Source organism: Opisthocomus hoazin, chromosome 12, assembly GCF_030867145.1.
Source record: "Opisthocomus hoazin isolate bOpiHoa1 chromosome 12, bOpiHoa1.hap1, whole genome shotgun sequence".
Taxonomy (NCBI): domain Eukaryota; kingdom Metazoa; phylum Chordata; class Aves; order Opisthocomiformes; family Opisthocomidae; genus Opisthocomus; species Opisthocomus hoazin.
The window spans coordinates 16,302,125-16,318,252 of NC_134425.1; the positions used below are offsets into that span (position 1 = coordinate 16,302,125).

General features: G+C 45.2%; 1 protein-coding gene across 6 annotated transcripts in view; it reads right to left on the reverse strand.

The window, feature by feature from the left end:
• RSPRY1 (ring finger and SPRY domain containing 1) overlaps nucleotides 1-16,029 on the reverse strand; it is a 38,996-nt gene extending 22,967 nt beyond the window's left edge. Inside the window, exons 1-6 of one of the 6 annotated variants that reach the window (XM_075434097.1) lie at nucleotides 15,940-16,029; nucleotides 9,065-9,132; nucleotides 8,589-8,696; nucleotides 4,701-4,889; nucleotides 3,072-3,170; nucleotides 2,234-2,728 (exon numbers count right to left, since the gene is read on the reverse strand). In XM_075434097.1, coding sequence (XP_075290212.1) covers nucleotides 2,234-2,580 — 347 coding nt within the window. In that variant the 5' untranslated portion in view covers nucleotides 2,581-2,728; nucleotides 3,072-3,170; nucleotides 4,701-4,889; ... (1 more) ...; nucleotides 9,065-9,132; nucleotides 15,940-16,029. Of the gene's footprint in view, nucleotides 1-2,233; nucleotides 2,729-3,071; nucleotides 3,171-4,700; nucleotides 4,890-8,588; nucleotides 8,697-9,064; nucleotides 9,133-15,934 lie in introns of all 6 variants that reach the window. The other 5 variants (XM_075434094.1, XM_075434095.1, XM_075434096.1 and 2 more) reach the window with 5 other exon arrangements.
• Between the last annotated feature and the right edge of the window lie 99 nt (nucleotides 16,030-16,128).

The window sequence follows — 16,128 nt, forward strand, 5'->3', positions numbered from 1 at the left end:
TCAGACTGAAGCCCATATTTCCAACGTGCTCTTACTTAAAGTCAAACTAAAATGAAACCCTGTATGTCAAAAAATGTGTCAAAATAAAGAGATTTGTCAGCTTCCCTACCATTTCCTTCAGCTGTGATGTTTTCAAAACTGAAAAATCACGCTCCAGAAGGAACCGGTAATAATGGAACATACTCATTCCTACAGTCTCTCACTTACACTGAAAACCAAGGTTTCCAGACTTGGATTTTTTCTTCCCCCCCCCCCCGCGTGATCACTCCTATGAATCTAAAAAGAGCTATCATTAGCCTCAGGTCTAGAAGAAAGGTTCCTTAATTTTTTTTCAGACACATTGAGATGGTTTGCCTCGTGAACAGACCCTCCATTATTCATAGCTGTAGGTCGTTGTCTTATCTGCAGCAACTTGGACTACATAGCTGTGTTATAAAACCAGCTGTGTCTTTCCAACTGCCTTAACGTGAAATAAGGAAAACCAGTATACCAGTACAGCCCACCTTTGGATGAGAAAGGCATTGCTGTAAGTGAGCAAGTCTAGCAGCAGGCTACGGAGAGGGCTGAGGGCTGGAGAACATGGCATACAAACAAAAGCTAAGAGCAATAGATTTGTTCATCCTTAAGGGGCGGGTAGGGGAGAGGAGGGGAAAACTTACCGCTGTCTGCAGCCACATAATGGAAAAAGCAGAGGGGACAGAGCCAGACTCTTCTCAGGGGTACACAGCAACAGGACAAGAGGCAACAGGGGTGTGTTGGAACATGGGAAATTCTAACTTTTAAAAATATTTACTTATTTAAAGCATGGGGGTGGTTAAACACTGGAACAAGGACCCAATGATGTGGAGAATCTCCCTGTTCCGAAGATGTTCAACACTTGACTAACTAAGCTCCTGAGCCACCTGTTCCAGCTAGACCTGGGTTTTAAGCAGGAGCCTAGAGTGCATGAACTTCTGGAGATCCCTTCCAACCTCTGTGGTTATGCAAGTCCAAGAAAGCATTTCACTGGAGTCTGTATAAAACAAGATACAGTAGCTTCAGGAATTTGTCAGAAACAGGACTCCAGGATCAGTGAAATAACCATTTTTATTGTCCCTCAGTAGCACAGGAAAGCGCTTACGAGATTACAAAGCTGATTGCAAGACCCACAGGAACAGGATCAACTACGCACAAAAGCATTGTGAAACAGCTTAAGCAGCTGAATTTAGGGGAAAGGCACGCAAGATTAGGGGAAGACTTTCAAAAAAGTTTGCCATAATTTTAATTTCATGATTTGAAGACAGACCACAAAATAAAACCTGTTAAAAAAAACACCTTTAGATTTAGATGTTCAGGAAACAAAGTCTCCTGGTATTTCCATTTAAAGCATTTTACAGCAGGAAGGCAAATTCCTCCCGTGCAGGCACACTGCAGAGTAGTGATGCAGGTACACGAATGGAGGCCCACCTACCCTGAGCCTCATCCACCTTCAACTCAAGCCCCACCTGGGAAGCCACACATGTGTTTTTTCCTCGTGTTTTGGCCTTTCCAATTCCTAGCCTGCACCTAACCCAAAAGCTGATGAGCTAACTTAACCCATCATTTTGAAGGTCCTTTTAAAGCTTTGTAGAAAACATCACAAAACTAAAACAAAAAACCCAAACAACGCAAAGGATGAATCCATAAATATCCCCTGCACCCTTAATGGATGCTTTGAGTATGCAGGGAATGCAATACCAGGATCATGAGCTGAGCAGTCACAATGCGCGGTCTCTAAAAAGTAGTCAGACTAACCGGAAAGAAAACCTCAGTCTGTTTACACAAGCTGACAAAGATCAAAGCTCTCAGTTTTGCTTAACTGTTTCCAAAGAAGTAAATACAGCCTGAAAACAGACAACTTGCACAACAACCAATTTTTACAACAGAAGTTCCCAAACTCTGGAATGTTCATTGCTTCCTAAACTGTATATCTACGCCAGGTAAGAAACACTGAGGACACTCCTCATCCCCCCTGGGTGTAGGCCCATACAGGAACTGTGAGCAAGCTCCTCAGCTCCTGGAAGAGTCTGTACCTGGGCACTCAGGAGTCATTTCTGTTACCTAGGAAAGGTGCTCCTCTCCTAAGCCTCCAGGTGGAAACACGTGGCTGCTTCAGGGAGGGTCGGGTGTAGATCGGTGAGAGATGGAGTCACAGTTTGAGAGAAGACAAGAACATTTTCATTCATGTTGAATTATTCCTTGAGGAGGTACTTACTTATCTACTAACGTCCGAATTACAGCCAGCGTGTCAAGCACTAGCCCATCCACATTCTGTTTTTTCCTTCTCGGTTCATGAGGCCCTCGACCCCTCCTGGGTGGACGGACAGGGTCCCTTGGGTGACTTCTTGCTTCAGGTACGTGTAGTCTACTGTTCTCCGTTTGCCGACTCCGAGATTCCACGTTGTCTTCTGCTCCACTGTCATCGCGGCAAACACAGGAATTTCCCATATTGCTAGCCCCCAAGGCTCCCAGTAAGTGGGGAATGTGGTGCTCTAGAGTCAACAGTAAACCTTGAAAAAGGCTTCTGCTAGCATAGAACACAACCAAAGCAACTACAATCATCTAGAAAGTTTCAAGAGTGATGTTTGTGTGATCCTGAATTGTGTTTTTTTTGCATTATAAGCGTTGCTACCAGCTGGACTGAATGGGAGGTCGGAGACAGCTTCCAATCTAATCGGTTATAATACACATTGGCCATCCAGAAGGAGGTCTGAAAAAGCAAACCCAAAACAAGACTCAGTGTTATTAGTTCTAATGAATAACAGAAGAACTCCTATTTTAGTAAACAGAGTCAGTCTTGGTGGATAAAGCACCTAGAAAACATAAGGTTTGTACCCAAAGTCTATCGCAGGGAGGGGGAAAGGAAGGAAGAGGAGGAGGAAGTTCACTGGGTAAGTAGCTCCCGCCCACACACTATTCCTTTCTACACTACCTATTATTTCCCAGTTCTTCTGTGGTTTCTGGATGCAGAGGAACAACTCTATCCTTAAACCTATCACACTGCTACCCTTTAAGTACTAAGTATTAAAAAAACAGTTTCATTTGTTCTTTACCGTTTATAAAGACATGCTCCTTAGGACACCCAAACAAAGGCTGCACATTTAAGGTTCTCGTTTCACATCAGAATATTCAGTGTCATTTCCAGACAGACTCTACAAAATAGCCAAAACTGTAAAGAACTATGCATATGTCAAATGAATTCTCACCCAAAGCAGCACCAAGTACCTCCCCTGAAATAAGCGGGAATTACAGACACCATTTCAATGCCTACAAATCTAACTGGGATTTTGAAAGGGGTGTTTTCTGGCAGGTTGTATGTCTGTTCCAATCTAGCATCAACCCGCTCTTCCCTTTTTGAGTATCAGGGCTGTTTCAGTCATTTTTTTAATTCTTCTTCAAATGGTTTGGATCAAATACAGGCCCATTAGTGACTGGGATTGCAGGGTAGTCCCTTGGAATCACTGAATTGAGAATGCTAGCAAGAGCAAAGGAGTTCAAAACCCTAACGCATTACAAGTTGTTTTTCACGCCATAGGGTATATTTCTATAGAACATTTTATATAGTCTCCACTAAAATAAAGCCCTACAAAAGACATCATTTCACTACTTATGCACTTCAAGCATGCCAGAATAAATAAGTAACTTTTAAGACTAAACTCATGTTATTCTTTTAAGAATCAAGTTTAACATCTAAGCCAGAAATTATGGTGAAAGACAGTTGCCACATTTCAAATATGAAAAGCTCCCTACCATCAGAGCCAACTGGCAACCGTGCAATTGCTGGCTGCCATTTGGGACAAGATCATAACAACATTATTTGGGAAGCCAGACACCGGTCATATGAGCAAGTCTGAATGTAGAGTTGTCGCTGGAAAAGCACTGCAAAGAAGCTCTCACAGACTCTTCTGTGGTTTGAAATATGTTACCTTCTTTTAGCACAGTGAAAAGTTCAGTATTAAGAAATTATCAGAAGGCTAACTAGGAAAAAAAAAAAAATCCCTTAAGGGATATTAATTGCAAAAAAATACAAGATCTTGACTTCTTGTTCAATAAATTCCTAAACCACAGATCATTAAAAGGGTTTCAGCATCACAACACTGCTTGCCTTATTCTGTAAGCAGTTTGACCACAACACGAGGTGGGACACCAGGCTCGGGAGTCCTTCCGTCTGAGGCAAGACGACTGTTCTCTTCTCAGTCAGCAAGTAAAAAGAACATGCAAGGGCTGGCAATACAGACTACACACATCTTCAGCTGAACTGTGTAAGGTCACAACTGGTTCAAATGACTTTCAAAGGTGGTGGGTGGGTGTTTCTTTTTCTAAAAAAAGCTCATTATGTTAAATGCAAAACATGTCTCCCTAAGGAAAAGATATGCATGTACTTATGAACCTAGATCATTTAAGGGCATTTTTGTAACATAATACTAAAATGTGAAACTGTTGCAGATTTACATTCTGAATTTAGCCGTTCTGTAACTTACAACAATGTTAACACAGTGACTCTACCTTGTCATCAAAGCGAGTATGGAAAAGCTGTATTTTAGTGATTAGGAGTAAGAAAGAACCATACCTAAGGAAACAAATATAGTCATATGTCAAGATTAAAACTGATTGTTGAAACCTAGTTTTTTCTGTTTGATGACTTAAAGCGTGACTAAACCAAGCGATTATGATCAACTCACCCTTAAGTATATTTGGTTCAGGAACAGTTGGGCTTGCTCACAAAGCGCTGTAACAGAAGCAGACTGTACTTCTTCAGGGCACAGACGCAGCTGCATGTGGAACAGCAGCCATCTACAAGCCTTTATCGTGGGCAGCGAGTCATTACGGTTGACTCTGCTCTCACTTCTAGGATCTATGCTGAAGAGCCCCTGAAGATACAAGGAAAAGAAAGGACAATTCACTTGGAAACTGCCTCCGAGCTAGACGTATTCCACCTCCTCCCTACCCTTGCCACGACATCAAGCCATGCTGTTATTTTCAGCCTCGTTCAGCCTTTACAGGGGAAGTTCTCTCAAAGCTTCACAAACCAGTTTGCCACCTACTAGCTTTAGGACTAGACACAGCTACAGAAAACCCAATCTGTTTTTACAGCCTTGGTATTCCAGACACCATAGCACAAAGTGCAGAGCAGTGACCGACTCCTCCCCTCCGATTACTGCTTACAAGAGGAAGAAGGGCAGCAATAATATTGTTCCAGATCACCCTCCAGTAGGGACAGCAAAAAGTAAAAGCAAGTATGCTACAAAAGTTGATTAGATAAAGGGAAGAGAGAAATGACAGGATGAACTCCCTCATTAGTAAAGAGCCAAGTCTGACAGCGTTCACTGGGCTGTTGCTTACCATCACGCACAAGGAGTTCATTGTCAAGCCTCAAACAAACTGAAAGGCTAAATAATTCAGAACATAAGTTGAAGAAGAGATTGCTACAGATCTGCCTTGCAAAGCAGCTTGTCTCAACAGAGTATGAATGCACAAAGAGGTGCTGAAGTGCAAAGGAAAACTTTTTAAGAAAAATCTTTTAAAACGGTGATGTACGAGATTGCATTTGAGCTGGCATAATTTTCAGGACAGCTTTACAACATCATAATGAAGAGGATGGAGACATCAGACGTCAGGTCAGCTGCAGGACAGAACAGGGCAATACCACAGAGGAGGGAGATGCAAGAGATGAGAGCGATCAATCCTGCTCCTGCCCAAACCTAGAGACCTCAGTGACACAAAACCAAAAGCATTCGCACATCATGAAAAATTAAATATATTGTTTCAGTAAGACGTAATAATCTCTGCATAGAGATGGAAAGATATTTTAAATTTTAACTTCAAGCCAAATTTTCGCAAATACCTGCTTTCACAAAACCTGGATGCAAAAACATGGTTTTTTTAAAATCCAAAAATACTTAACAGTCTACTTGCAAATATTGTGGGAATAATCAAAGAGAAAGGGGATTTTTAAAGACTATCTAAAAGAAGAAAAAAATTCAAGGAACAAGCCACGAATATCACAACAGCAGTATTGAGATAGGCCAAGATAAGCCTCCTGTCCTACCTGGCAGCGGACACTTAAAGCCGGGCATAACCGCCAGCACACGATAACAGACCAATAGGCTCCTTGCTAGTGCGCTCCCCTGAGAGTCAACAGCTCAGTCTCCCGAGAAAAGGGCTGCACGTTTTGTTTTGCTGTTGAAACACAGCTAAGGAAGAGAACTAATCTTTCATAATCCATTTAAATTCTTTCTCAGTAGTTACACAGCTAAAAGTCTCTGCAACTGCCTTTAAAATTTAGCTGTCTTCCATTTTAATGCTGTGACCAATTGTTAATCAAAGTGTACCAGTTTTCTTGAAAATTATGCTACTGTAGAATTTAGTGCTGTTTGTGACTTTTACCTTTCATGTTTTAATACCACATCAAAACACTCTTTAACCCAAATATGTTATGAACTAACAGCTAAGATACACCTAAGGGTAAGAACAAGTTTCCCTGGAAGGCCACTGGAACAGAAACTTACTACCTCCTGCCAGGGCTACGACGACATTGTGCAAACACCCTTTTCTTAAGCAATTAGTGCAAGTCAAAGTAGAACTGCAAGTCTTCAGATGAAGCAGCAGAGTGCGAAAATAACAGCATGAGCTAAGCTACAGGATAGCAAGAAAACAGGCTGTCCGTATTAAAAGCTGTAACCGCTTTCCCCACGATTAGCTCGGGTTTGTGTCACTCTGATACACCGCAGTGCTAGAAAGCCCCATCCCATCATTTTGCACTTGCCTGAGGAATATTCTTTGGCAAATCTAGAAAGTGACCAGACCATGAAAGCTGTTTACCACAGCAGCCAGATTTATAAAGGTGATAACACTTTATTTTTACTTTGAAATGTATTTTAATAAAAGCATGACCCCATGTTTTTCAAGAAATGGTAAAGGCAGCAGCCAGTACCCGCTTTTCAACACACAGGATCGTCCATTCATTCTGAACTCCGACCATCAGATGTTACTTTGGGATGCAGGACTACGAAGCTGCCAAACCTACGACCAAAGTTTTTATTCTGTAACAAGTACCTGGTACCGACACGTCTCTCTCTGAACAGACACTGCAAGAACGCCAGTGCCTGACACCTCCTGCTTCACACCAGAGAGCACCTGTGGGACACTCTGAACGGCCACCCCGGCACATTGTCCCCTAAACGCCGTTTGGGCTGGATACCTCCTCTGCATGGAAGAACAGCAGCCGCAGCAGCCCCCCATGCCCCCACACGCTCCGCTGGCCCTCGGGACCGTCCCCAGCACGGCAAAGCAGCTGCGCTCCTGGCAGGCTCGGGCAGGAGAACGGACGCATGGAGGATCCGCAAGCTGCACAGACTGGCCAACCTGCCACAGCCAGAAGGCAAAGTGGGAAAGACGCAACCACCATCGGCTGAAACACAGGCTGTTTGGGTGGATTTGCACCTGCCTGGCAGCATGGATGCCCAGCCCACCCGAGCGAGGCCTCCTCTCCATCATCCGATGGAGCGCTCGCCAGTGGAGCAGCCATTAGGCTCATTTTCTCTGCAACACGCAGCCCGAGAGTCGGTGATTCATCCCCTCAAATATTCGGTTGCAGCCAACCATAACACTGCCTCGTGATGGAAAATGCCTCTCCTTTCCATTAAATGAGTGCATCGCCAGCAAACAAACAAACCCTCATGCACATAATGAGTAGAGAGGGTTTCAGCCACTAGAACCACTTTCTCAGCTTCTGCCACTGTCACAGGAGTTAAGCCCAGCGACTTCTCCTCTCTCCTTGGCAGAGTAACACAGGAGCTCAGTCAGCAAACCACACAGTAAAGCCAACAGTTTTTCAAAGGCAAAGCTGAGAGTTTGGGGCAGCAGCTTCCTATTAAGGAGATAAAATAATTAGAAATATTTCCTCAGCATTTATTTCCCAAAGAAATGATGCTCCTAAAAAGGAAGAGATGGAAATACTTGTGATGCCAGTCAGATGCAAAGTTCAGACTACCACAAGAAGGAAACAAAGCTACAAATTGCCACAAGATAATCAGCTATGATATGGGAATAAGAGGGGGAGGAAGTCTGTTTGCAACTACAAGCTTTTGTAACACGGAAAGGATACCGGCTTTGAAACGATCGGGGTAGGTGATGAAAACCAAGAATTTCCAGTAAATTAAATGCAATTATAACATGAAATGGAGACTTTCTCAGGAGATCGCATTGAGATCTGAGGTCAGCCTCTCAACTGTAAGACTTGTGTAATTAAAGAGCCACTTGGCGTCCAGCGCGGCTACCATGCAGCGCATGCAAGAAGCGGACCACAGGCTGCAGGAGGAGTGAGTAAATGCCGTGCCGGTTCTTTTGCACGTAGTAACCAAACATCTTATTGTGTAATCTGAAGCAAACCCCTAATTCAATTCTATTTTCTTTAAAAATATCCCGGAGGGTTAACATTAGTCTCAGCATTCCATGGGAAACAGCATTTACTGGCATGCAGTGTGTCAGAATCTGCAGGACAAAGCCATTGCCACAATCATTTGCCTTCTTGCTGCAGGAAGAGCACCCTGAATCGAAAGCAGACTGACCTTGAGCGTGCCTGTTTCGCAGAAAGGGAAAGAGACTGATCACCTCTCTCAAACTTTCTAGCTTCTGTCCAAGTGCTTGTCAGCGAAAGTCCCCAGGGTTGTGCAGGGCTTACACGAAAAAAAACAAACAAAACAGGGCTTTAACCCTCCAGTCTTCTCTAGGTAATTCTAGCTTTGTCAGAAACACGTAGATGAAGGATCTGACCTCTTGTTCGATTTGATGTGGTAAAAGTCAAAGGAGAAAGAAGAAGTAGATACTAACTGCCGCCACAGTAGTTCCTTTTTCTGTAGACTGACTATGAAAGTCAGATTTTATAGTCACCTGTACGTTGGACTACTCTGCCTTTTTACTTCCCTTAAATCTGTTTTTAAGCTGGCAGAGGTACACTAAAATTGCAACATGGATTTAAAGTGAACTTTACTTTCTCACTTAACTAGTGTCTCCAAAGTAGGCCTGGTAAAGAGCTTTCCCCTACCTCTGGATACAGAGAGACCAGTGCTCAGGGCTCCTCAAGCATCAGAGACTGTTCTGCTGCAGCTCCTTCTGAAAGAGAAATCAAAGCATTTACCACCTCCTAGCTTCCTCATCTCAGAGGCCATAATTTCTTATCTCAGGGTCATCCAGGTGTAACTGTCCTTCATACCACAGCCTTCAGAAAACTCAGCTTTGCTTTAACGCTTCGAATGGCTAAACCACCCATTCAATGCCAGTATCAATCATGCAGAACGCAGCTTCCTGGCTCCCTTCTCGCTGGACTGCAGACGGGTGCTTACATTACTTCTCAGATACAAAGTTATGCTTTGAGGTGGATGAACACACATCTGAGATAACGATCTTTTAAAAAGGATAGTGGTGTCTGACAGCTCTGGGGAAGCTGAACAAGACTTGCCTCCAGCAAGCTGACGTGATAGAGCTGTACAAGCGGAGCAGTTGCCCAAGGAGCAGAGTATAATGCGCTGCTTCAGAAGTGGATAACGCCCTGCAGATGGCAGGGAACACTAATCCTACAAACTGAAAGGATACAAGCGCACAAAGTAAATTGATTAGCTATACCATATCAAGTTTTGGCACAGACGGTTACCTGGAGGCTTATAATAAATCCTTCAATTAATTCAAGTTAATCCTCCTCACTGCCCTTGTTTGTTATCAACATTAAACAAATTTGCTAAACTTTGACAAAAAAAAAGTTGATGATACCAAGATTCAAAATTAAAAAAAAAAAACAAAAGAGAGAGAGAACAAGAAATTCCAGAACAGACAGTGCTGGGAGGAAAGTATGGACTCTTTGGGTACCAAGCAGAGGTGCAGAGTTGCAAAGAATCAACACAAAAAAACCCAACGCATCTCACACATTAACGAAAGACAAACTACAAAAGCATTCCGAGGGACAAATCAAGAGACTGAGCAGCTCAAACAGTCATATAGTGCAGTCCTGCCATGGGAACCAGCTCTAGGGCTCACACAGAGGCATCCAAGTGATGACACCGTGGGCTATGGAAAGGTGCTACGAGCAGGGGCAGATTCCTGTCAGCAGATCACCAGCTTCATGTAACAGAACCGAAATGGTGAAATCCCTGAGTTGCGCTGTTTCTCGTCTGTAAACTAATCTTTGTGCTTTTGTCTCTTCTAAGTCAGAGCTGGGCTTGTTTTCAAAGGAAGGTTAGGTACAGAACTATGCTGCAGAAGGCGGAACAGCCTCCTGCTGTAAACCACAGAAATAAGCCCAGCTCGATGGCATGACTAAGCTATTACAAATGTACAAAATACACCGAAAACTGTTCTGGATGTGTGAAAGATGTTGATAATGTTGCTGAAAAATTCAGCGATGCCTCAGTTGGAAGCGTGCATTGTCGGCTGTCTGACAGCTGCCTCAGAGAGCACAGCACAGAGCAGACAATGTCTAGACCCTCCTATTCTCAGCCTCACCAGATTCGTCACTTTATGACACTGGCTATCATTTCGAACGTGAAAAACCTAACAGCACGGCAGGAAACAGGCTGAAGAAACTTCCACTTCTTGATAATTCAAGCAGCGTCAGAGGATGGCCCGATCTTTCAGTGGCCATAGACGAGAGCCAGTTTTGTGACGTTCTTTGCCAAGCATGGAAAGCCGGCAGCTCTTTGGCAGCATAAGCTCAGGACTGGACTGGCTGAACAGAAGATGTCCTTCTGATTCTCTCTCCTCTTGCAAGGTGATACAGTATCAGCTACTCAAGAGACTGCCATCTGAGTCAGGTATAACATAGAGGTCACCAGGTTAGCAAACCTGCCTCGGAGGCGCTCACGGGAAGCACGATCCCCAATCTGCCTGGGGCTTCCAGAGCTGAAGTCTACAGAACTTGATGTACAGCTTTGGGCAGGTCACCGAAATCCCTTCTCTCACCTACTAAAAACAAAAAAACCCAGCTTTGTTTCTCCCCATCCGCCTCGAGGACCTTTCCTCTCTGCCCTGCTACAAGTCTACCGGGAAGACAAGCTGAAGGTGAGATCCCAACGTGGAGGGAGCAGGCGACCACATGTAAAACCAGCGCTTCTGTCCGCAGCAGAGCCAGCGACTCCAGGTCTCATGGGTATCCCGCTCCCACCACTGAGCTGGGGTATTTTTTTTATAGCGTTTTAAAGCCTCCGCCTGTATGAGGAAACTCAGAGGAAGTTGGTCAATGGGGTGTGGAGCTCCCGGGGCCGAGCAGAGGAAGGGGACTGACTGCCCGAGAGATGACTCTGACAAGCGCACGTGGGTGAGGAAGTGGGACGAACACAAGCGTGCAGGTGCTGCACAAGGCAGTCTAAAAGTAGTTTAGATGAAAGTGGGCACCCACTTTAGTTTCTTACAACTGCACACCAAAAAAGGCAGAAAGCTCAAAAACGATGTCAGCAGCTTTCAAAAAGCTGTAACGATACCAGGAACACAAAGTCACAGTCATCTGAGGCTTATCCTAAATAACTCTGTGAAGAATTTCAGGAGAACTAAGATTAAACTGTTTTGATAATTATATTTAGATACCACTTCACTAAATGTTCCAGAGGGGTAAAGCTCTAAAGAAAGAACGACTCACCCCTTGTTCAATTATTTTACTTTTTTTAACCTTTCATTCCAGGACTGATACATTGACCAGAGCTTGAGTGCAAACACACACATTATTCTTCATTACAGTTAGGCGAACATTTTTAAAAGCAGTGAAGAATTCTAAGTTTTCTTCATACCACTGGACATCTTTGCTTTTAGAGAAAAAGTGCATCAGCATACCTGCTGGATTTTCATTTTTCAATGTCACTTTCTAGCATGTCCCACTGTCTACAGGCAGGTATAAGATACACACAAATGGCAAAGCCTTCTGGCATGTGGTTCACCGGCTGTCCTCTAACCTATGATTCAGGCTATATTAATATGAGTTTGTGCGCATGCACTGAAGCAACGCCACGCCAATACCTCATATCTAAATGTCCTCAACTCTCAACCTTCTCCTCATGTCCAGCAAAACACCATGATACTCAGAAACTTCAAGTGAAGCGCTTCCTACAAAGAAAATAAGCCTCAGAAAGGGAGAATAACAACTACAGTTGCAAGTGTTTTACATGCTTGGAAACCACTACTACTCCCAGGGGAGAGATGTACCAGGAAAAGGACAGATTTCTTGAGACTGATCATGATGACTCGCTGAACCCCCATTAACAAACGTACATTAATAAGTGACAAGCAGCACCTCAGCCCAGACTTTGAGCCAGTGAGTACCCCAATGAATGGGCAAAACCTCCCAAACACACAAAGTTCCCAGGGCAGAGCTGGGTGACCATCTGAAGCACGAGCCTGGCCACAGCAGTGGCAGATCGAGGTACCAGATCGTCACAAGCACAGCTGAAGAGAGATCAGTGACACAGCCTGACGAGTCACACGTGAACATCTGACTTGTATTAGACCTCCGTGACATAATGAAGAACAGAAAAGGAAATAAAGATCTCGTTGGCACAGCCACTGCCGCACCACGCCAACTTTACAGTCACCACATACAAACCAGGAAGGGAAAACAGAATATATCGTCAGGACATCAGGAAACACAGAGCACAAAATGACACGACGCAACTCTAATGAGATCCTTGGAAGACAATGAATCCCAGCACAGCACCTCTGTCTGCACTGCCTGCAAGCAAGGAATAAATTCAAAGGCTACTGAGCAATCATAAGCTCAGGAGACAGAAAAAAACCCACCCAAACAAAATGCTGAACACAACGTATTGACAACGGAGCAGAACGGGACGAACTTCATCACATTAGCTTGCCTTCCAGTTCCTACAAGGTGACAGCATTTTAACTTGCTGCCTTCTCTGTCAAGAGGGAAACCTAACGGTGTCTATGACGAGCTCTGCTCCATTTTGTGAGGATACCACCACTTATCTAAGTAATTTAAAGAGACCAGCAGGAGACATTGCAAAATACAATATGTTATCAGCTAGGAGAGATACTGATGCAAAAGGAAATTTGAACAAATAAGCCTAAAGAGTAACATAACAATCCAGTAAACATTCCATGACAAATCACCACTTTTATCACTAACTTCTTGCATGGGCTACTAAATATCTCCCTTTCATTCCTTAATTTTAACAAAGAAGCAAAAAGCTTGAGGCAAGCAGACTTTAATCTCACCTGACAGGCAGAGTATGAGAGATGTCTTACTTTACTTCCAGTATGCTGGCTCCTTCCTACAATCTATTTCAGCCCATCCATGAGGCTCACAGCAAATGAAATGTGCTGAGAGCCAAGACCTTGGATGCAAAAATACTGAAAAGATACCAAGGAAGAGCGCTCAGAAGTTGTGCAGAAAACCATCACAACCCTTTTAAGAGAAAAAGCAAGCCTTAAGAAAAAGCACAGAACAAGATAGCAGTGAGTTTAAGGGAGCCACTGAGTGATCACTGAATTCCAAGACCAGAGAGTAGGATACCAGAGAGGCTAACATGAAGCCTCGCAGTCCAACTCTGTGCATAGGAGGCAGAGGGTAAACAAAAAGGAAAATTAAAGACTTCAAGAAAACTAGTAACCCCACCTACCTGATACCACAGCTGAAGATAAGGGAGGGGTGTGGATGAGCTGAATTAGGTGTATCAGCAATCTAACAGCAGGTAAATAACCGAGACTAAGCTAACAATTGATCAGCAATAGCAAGAGTAACAACAAGAGTTGTGAACAATGTAAAACACTGCATTAAAATACCCTGGAGGAGCTTCCCACTCAAGTGACGGACAGCAGATGCTGAAAACTTTCAGAGTTAGCAGGAGAGAGTGTTTGGATGAAAAGAGGAGAGACAACCAGATGTGATCTCGTAACTACAGCTGCACTTAACGCATCTGAAAGAGAACACACCAGGACAAACACACAACCTATTCAACCAGACTCAGAAATGAGATCAAACAGCAGAGACTGGGGCACAAAGCAGTAATAGCCCTAAAGGAAGAGACACAGGACGGGTGCCAGCAGGAGAAAGGCCCTCTTTTGCTGAGCGGGCTTTGGCAGAGGAGAACAAAGCCATATGCAAAAGCACTTGCAGAAGAATGGGCCAGAGTTAGATCACAGCAAAGAACAGATCGATTCTTTGCATTTGGATAAATACAAAAGAAAAAGACCTCTAACAGCATCCTAGACTCTTAAAATGGTATGGCAAGTTTTGAGAATGCACAGTCTTCCAGAAATGCACAGGCATACACAGGAGCACAAGAGGAGACAAGATGTGACGGAATATTTCAGCTGGCTCATAGGTGATGAGAACTGTTAAGAGATTTGTATAGTTTAGCAGGGAAATAGCACAGGTGTAAATATTGAGGAGTAAACAGGGGAAGAGACGCAGTACACAAATGTATGTAGGTTTCCACACAACAATAACATCATAGCACTGATAGATGTACAGGAAATTATGAGTAAAGTAGACCCGAACTGAGGACCAGCATGAGAAAAAAACACCCAACCAAACCAAATAAATGCATTAATTCACTGCAAGACAAAGGACAGAAGAATTAAAAACCAGAGGCAAAGCTAGTGCTAAGCGGAAAAAAAAAAAAAATCTCTTGCTTGTGTTGAAGAAAACAAATACTGACATAAAAGGAAAGAAAACACCAAACACATCAGCATTCAGAAAACAATGCAGTATCCAGAAGGCTGAATAAATTCAGAAGGGAACAGGCAGCTCCTATATCCGTGCTTCCTCATGGACCAAAGTTCCTCTGCGTGAGAAACATCAATAAAGGCAAACTGAGCACAGAAACGAACCCTGGGCTTGGGGTGGATGCCGAGAGATTCAGAGCAAGATTTCGCAATAACAAAAGAGAAAATGAAACCCAAGAAGAGTACAGTCATTCTTGGGACCTGCATTAAGACTCTACCCAGAGAGGACACTGTACCTACTGCTGCACCACAGGAGAATAACAATATTTAAAAAAAAAGGAAAAAAAAGCGAAAAATGAAGGTAGGCAAGATAGAAACAGCGACCAGCAGGACAGAACCACAGGGCTGAAAAGAGAAACACGTGCTGGGTATGGGCATCACCCAAGCAGTGACAAGATCTGCTGTATAAGCACCCAACGAAGGGAGCACAGCAGCCCCGTGGCGTGGCCACGCTGCTGGGAAAGGTGCCGCCGCCTCATCCATCGCCCGAACAGGCAAGAGAAAAGGTCTGGATCAATAACTACATTTGGCAGCTCAGTCCGCACCTCCACGCTTCCTCTGTAAAAGGGAGAAAACTCGCTCTGCAGAAATAATTTTACATTGAGAGTGGCAAATAGTCTTCGGATTCTGAATACATATTAAAAATATGAACGTATATATACAATGTATTGACATATATATACATATATAAGTATTCCAGGGCTCAACACCGTTCACCCGAGCGTCCCGGAGCTGGCAGCAGGTCCCGGAGCAGCGGGTCGCTGTCCCTGGCACACCGGGACCCAGCCGGCCGCGGGGAAGCCCCCGTTCTGCAACTCACACGCACCGGGAGCCCTCCCCGCCCCGAGCAGCCCCGCTCCCGCCGAGCCCCCGCTCCCCTCACGCTCTGCTCCCGCCGTTACCTCCGCCGCCGAGCGCGGGCCCTGCCTCAGGCCGGCCCCCGGCCCTCCCCCCCGGCCCGGGACCCTGCCCCGGCGGCTCCCAGGAAGCGGAGGGTGGGCTAGGGGCGAGAACCGCGGACTCCCCTCGCCGACCCGAAGCCGGCACCGGGCCCACTGCCGTCCCCTTCCCCTCAGCGCCAAGCCCGGTGCCCGCCCCGCTCCACCTCAGCCCCGCCGCGCCCGCCCCAGGACGGCGCCCGCCCCGCCCCGCCTCGCCCCGCCTCGCCTCGCCTCCCCTCACCTCGCCTCACCTCACCTCAGCGGCACCGGGAACGCCGCGGGGCCCGCGGCCCCCCCCCCGCCCCGTCCCCGCTCCTTTGTGCCGCGGCGGCGCACGGGTGGAAAGATGGAGGTCACACACCGACCGGCCCCGCCTGGCCCCGCCCCCTGCCGTCTCCCGGGCGACCCGCCCCGCCCCCGGCCCCGGCCACGGCGCTTCGCCCAA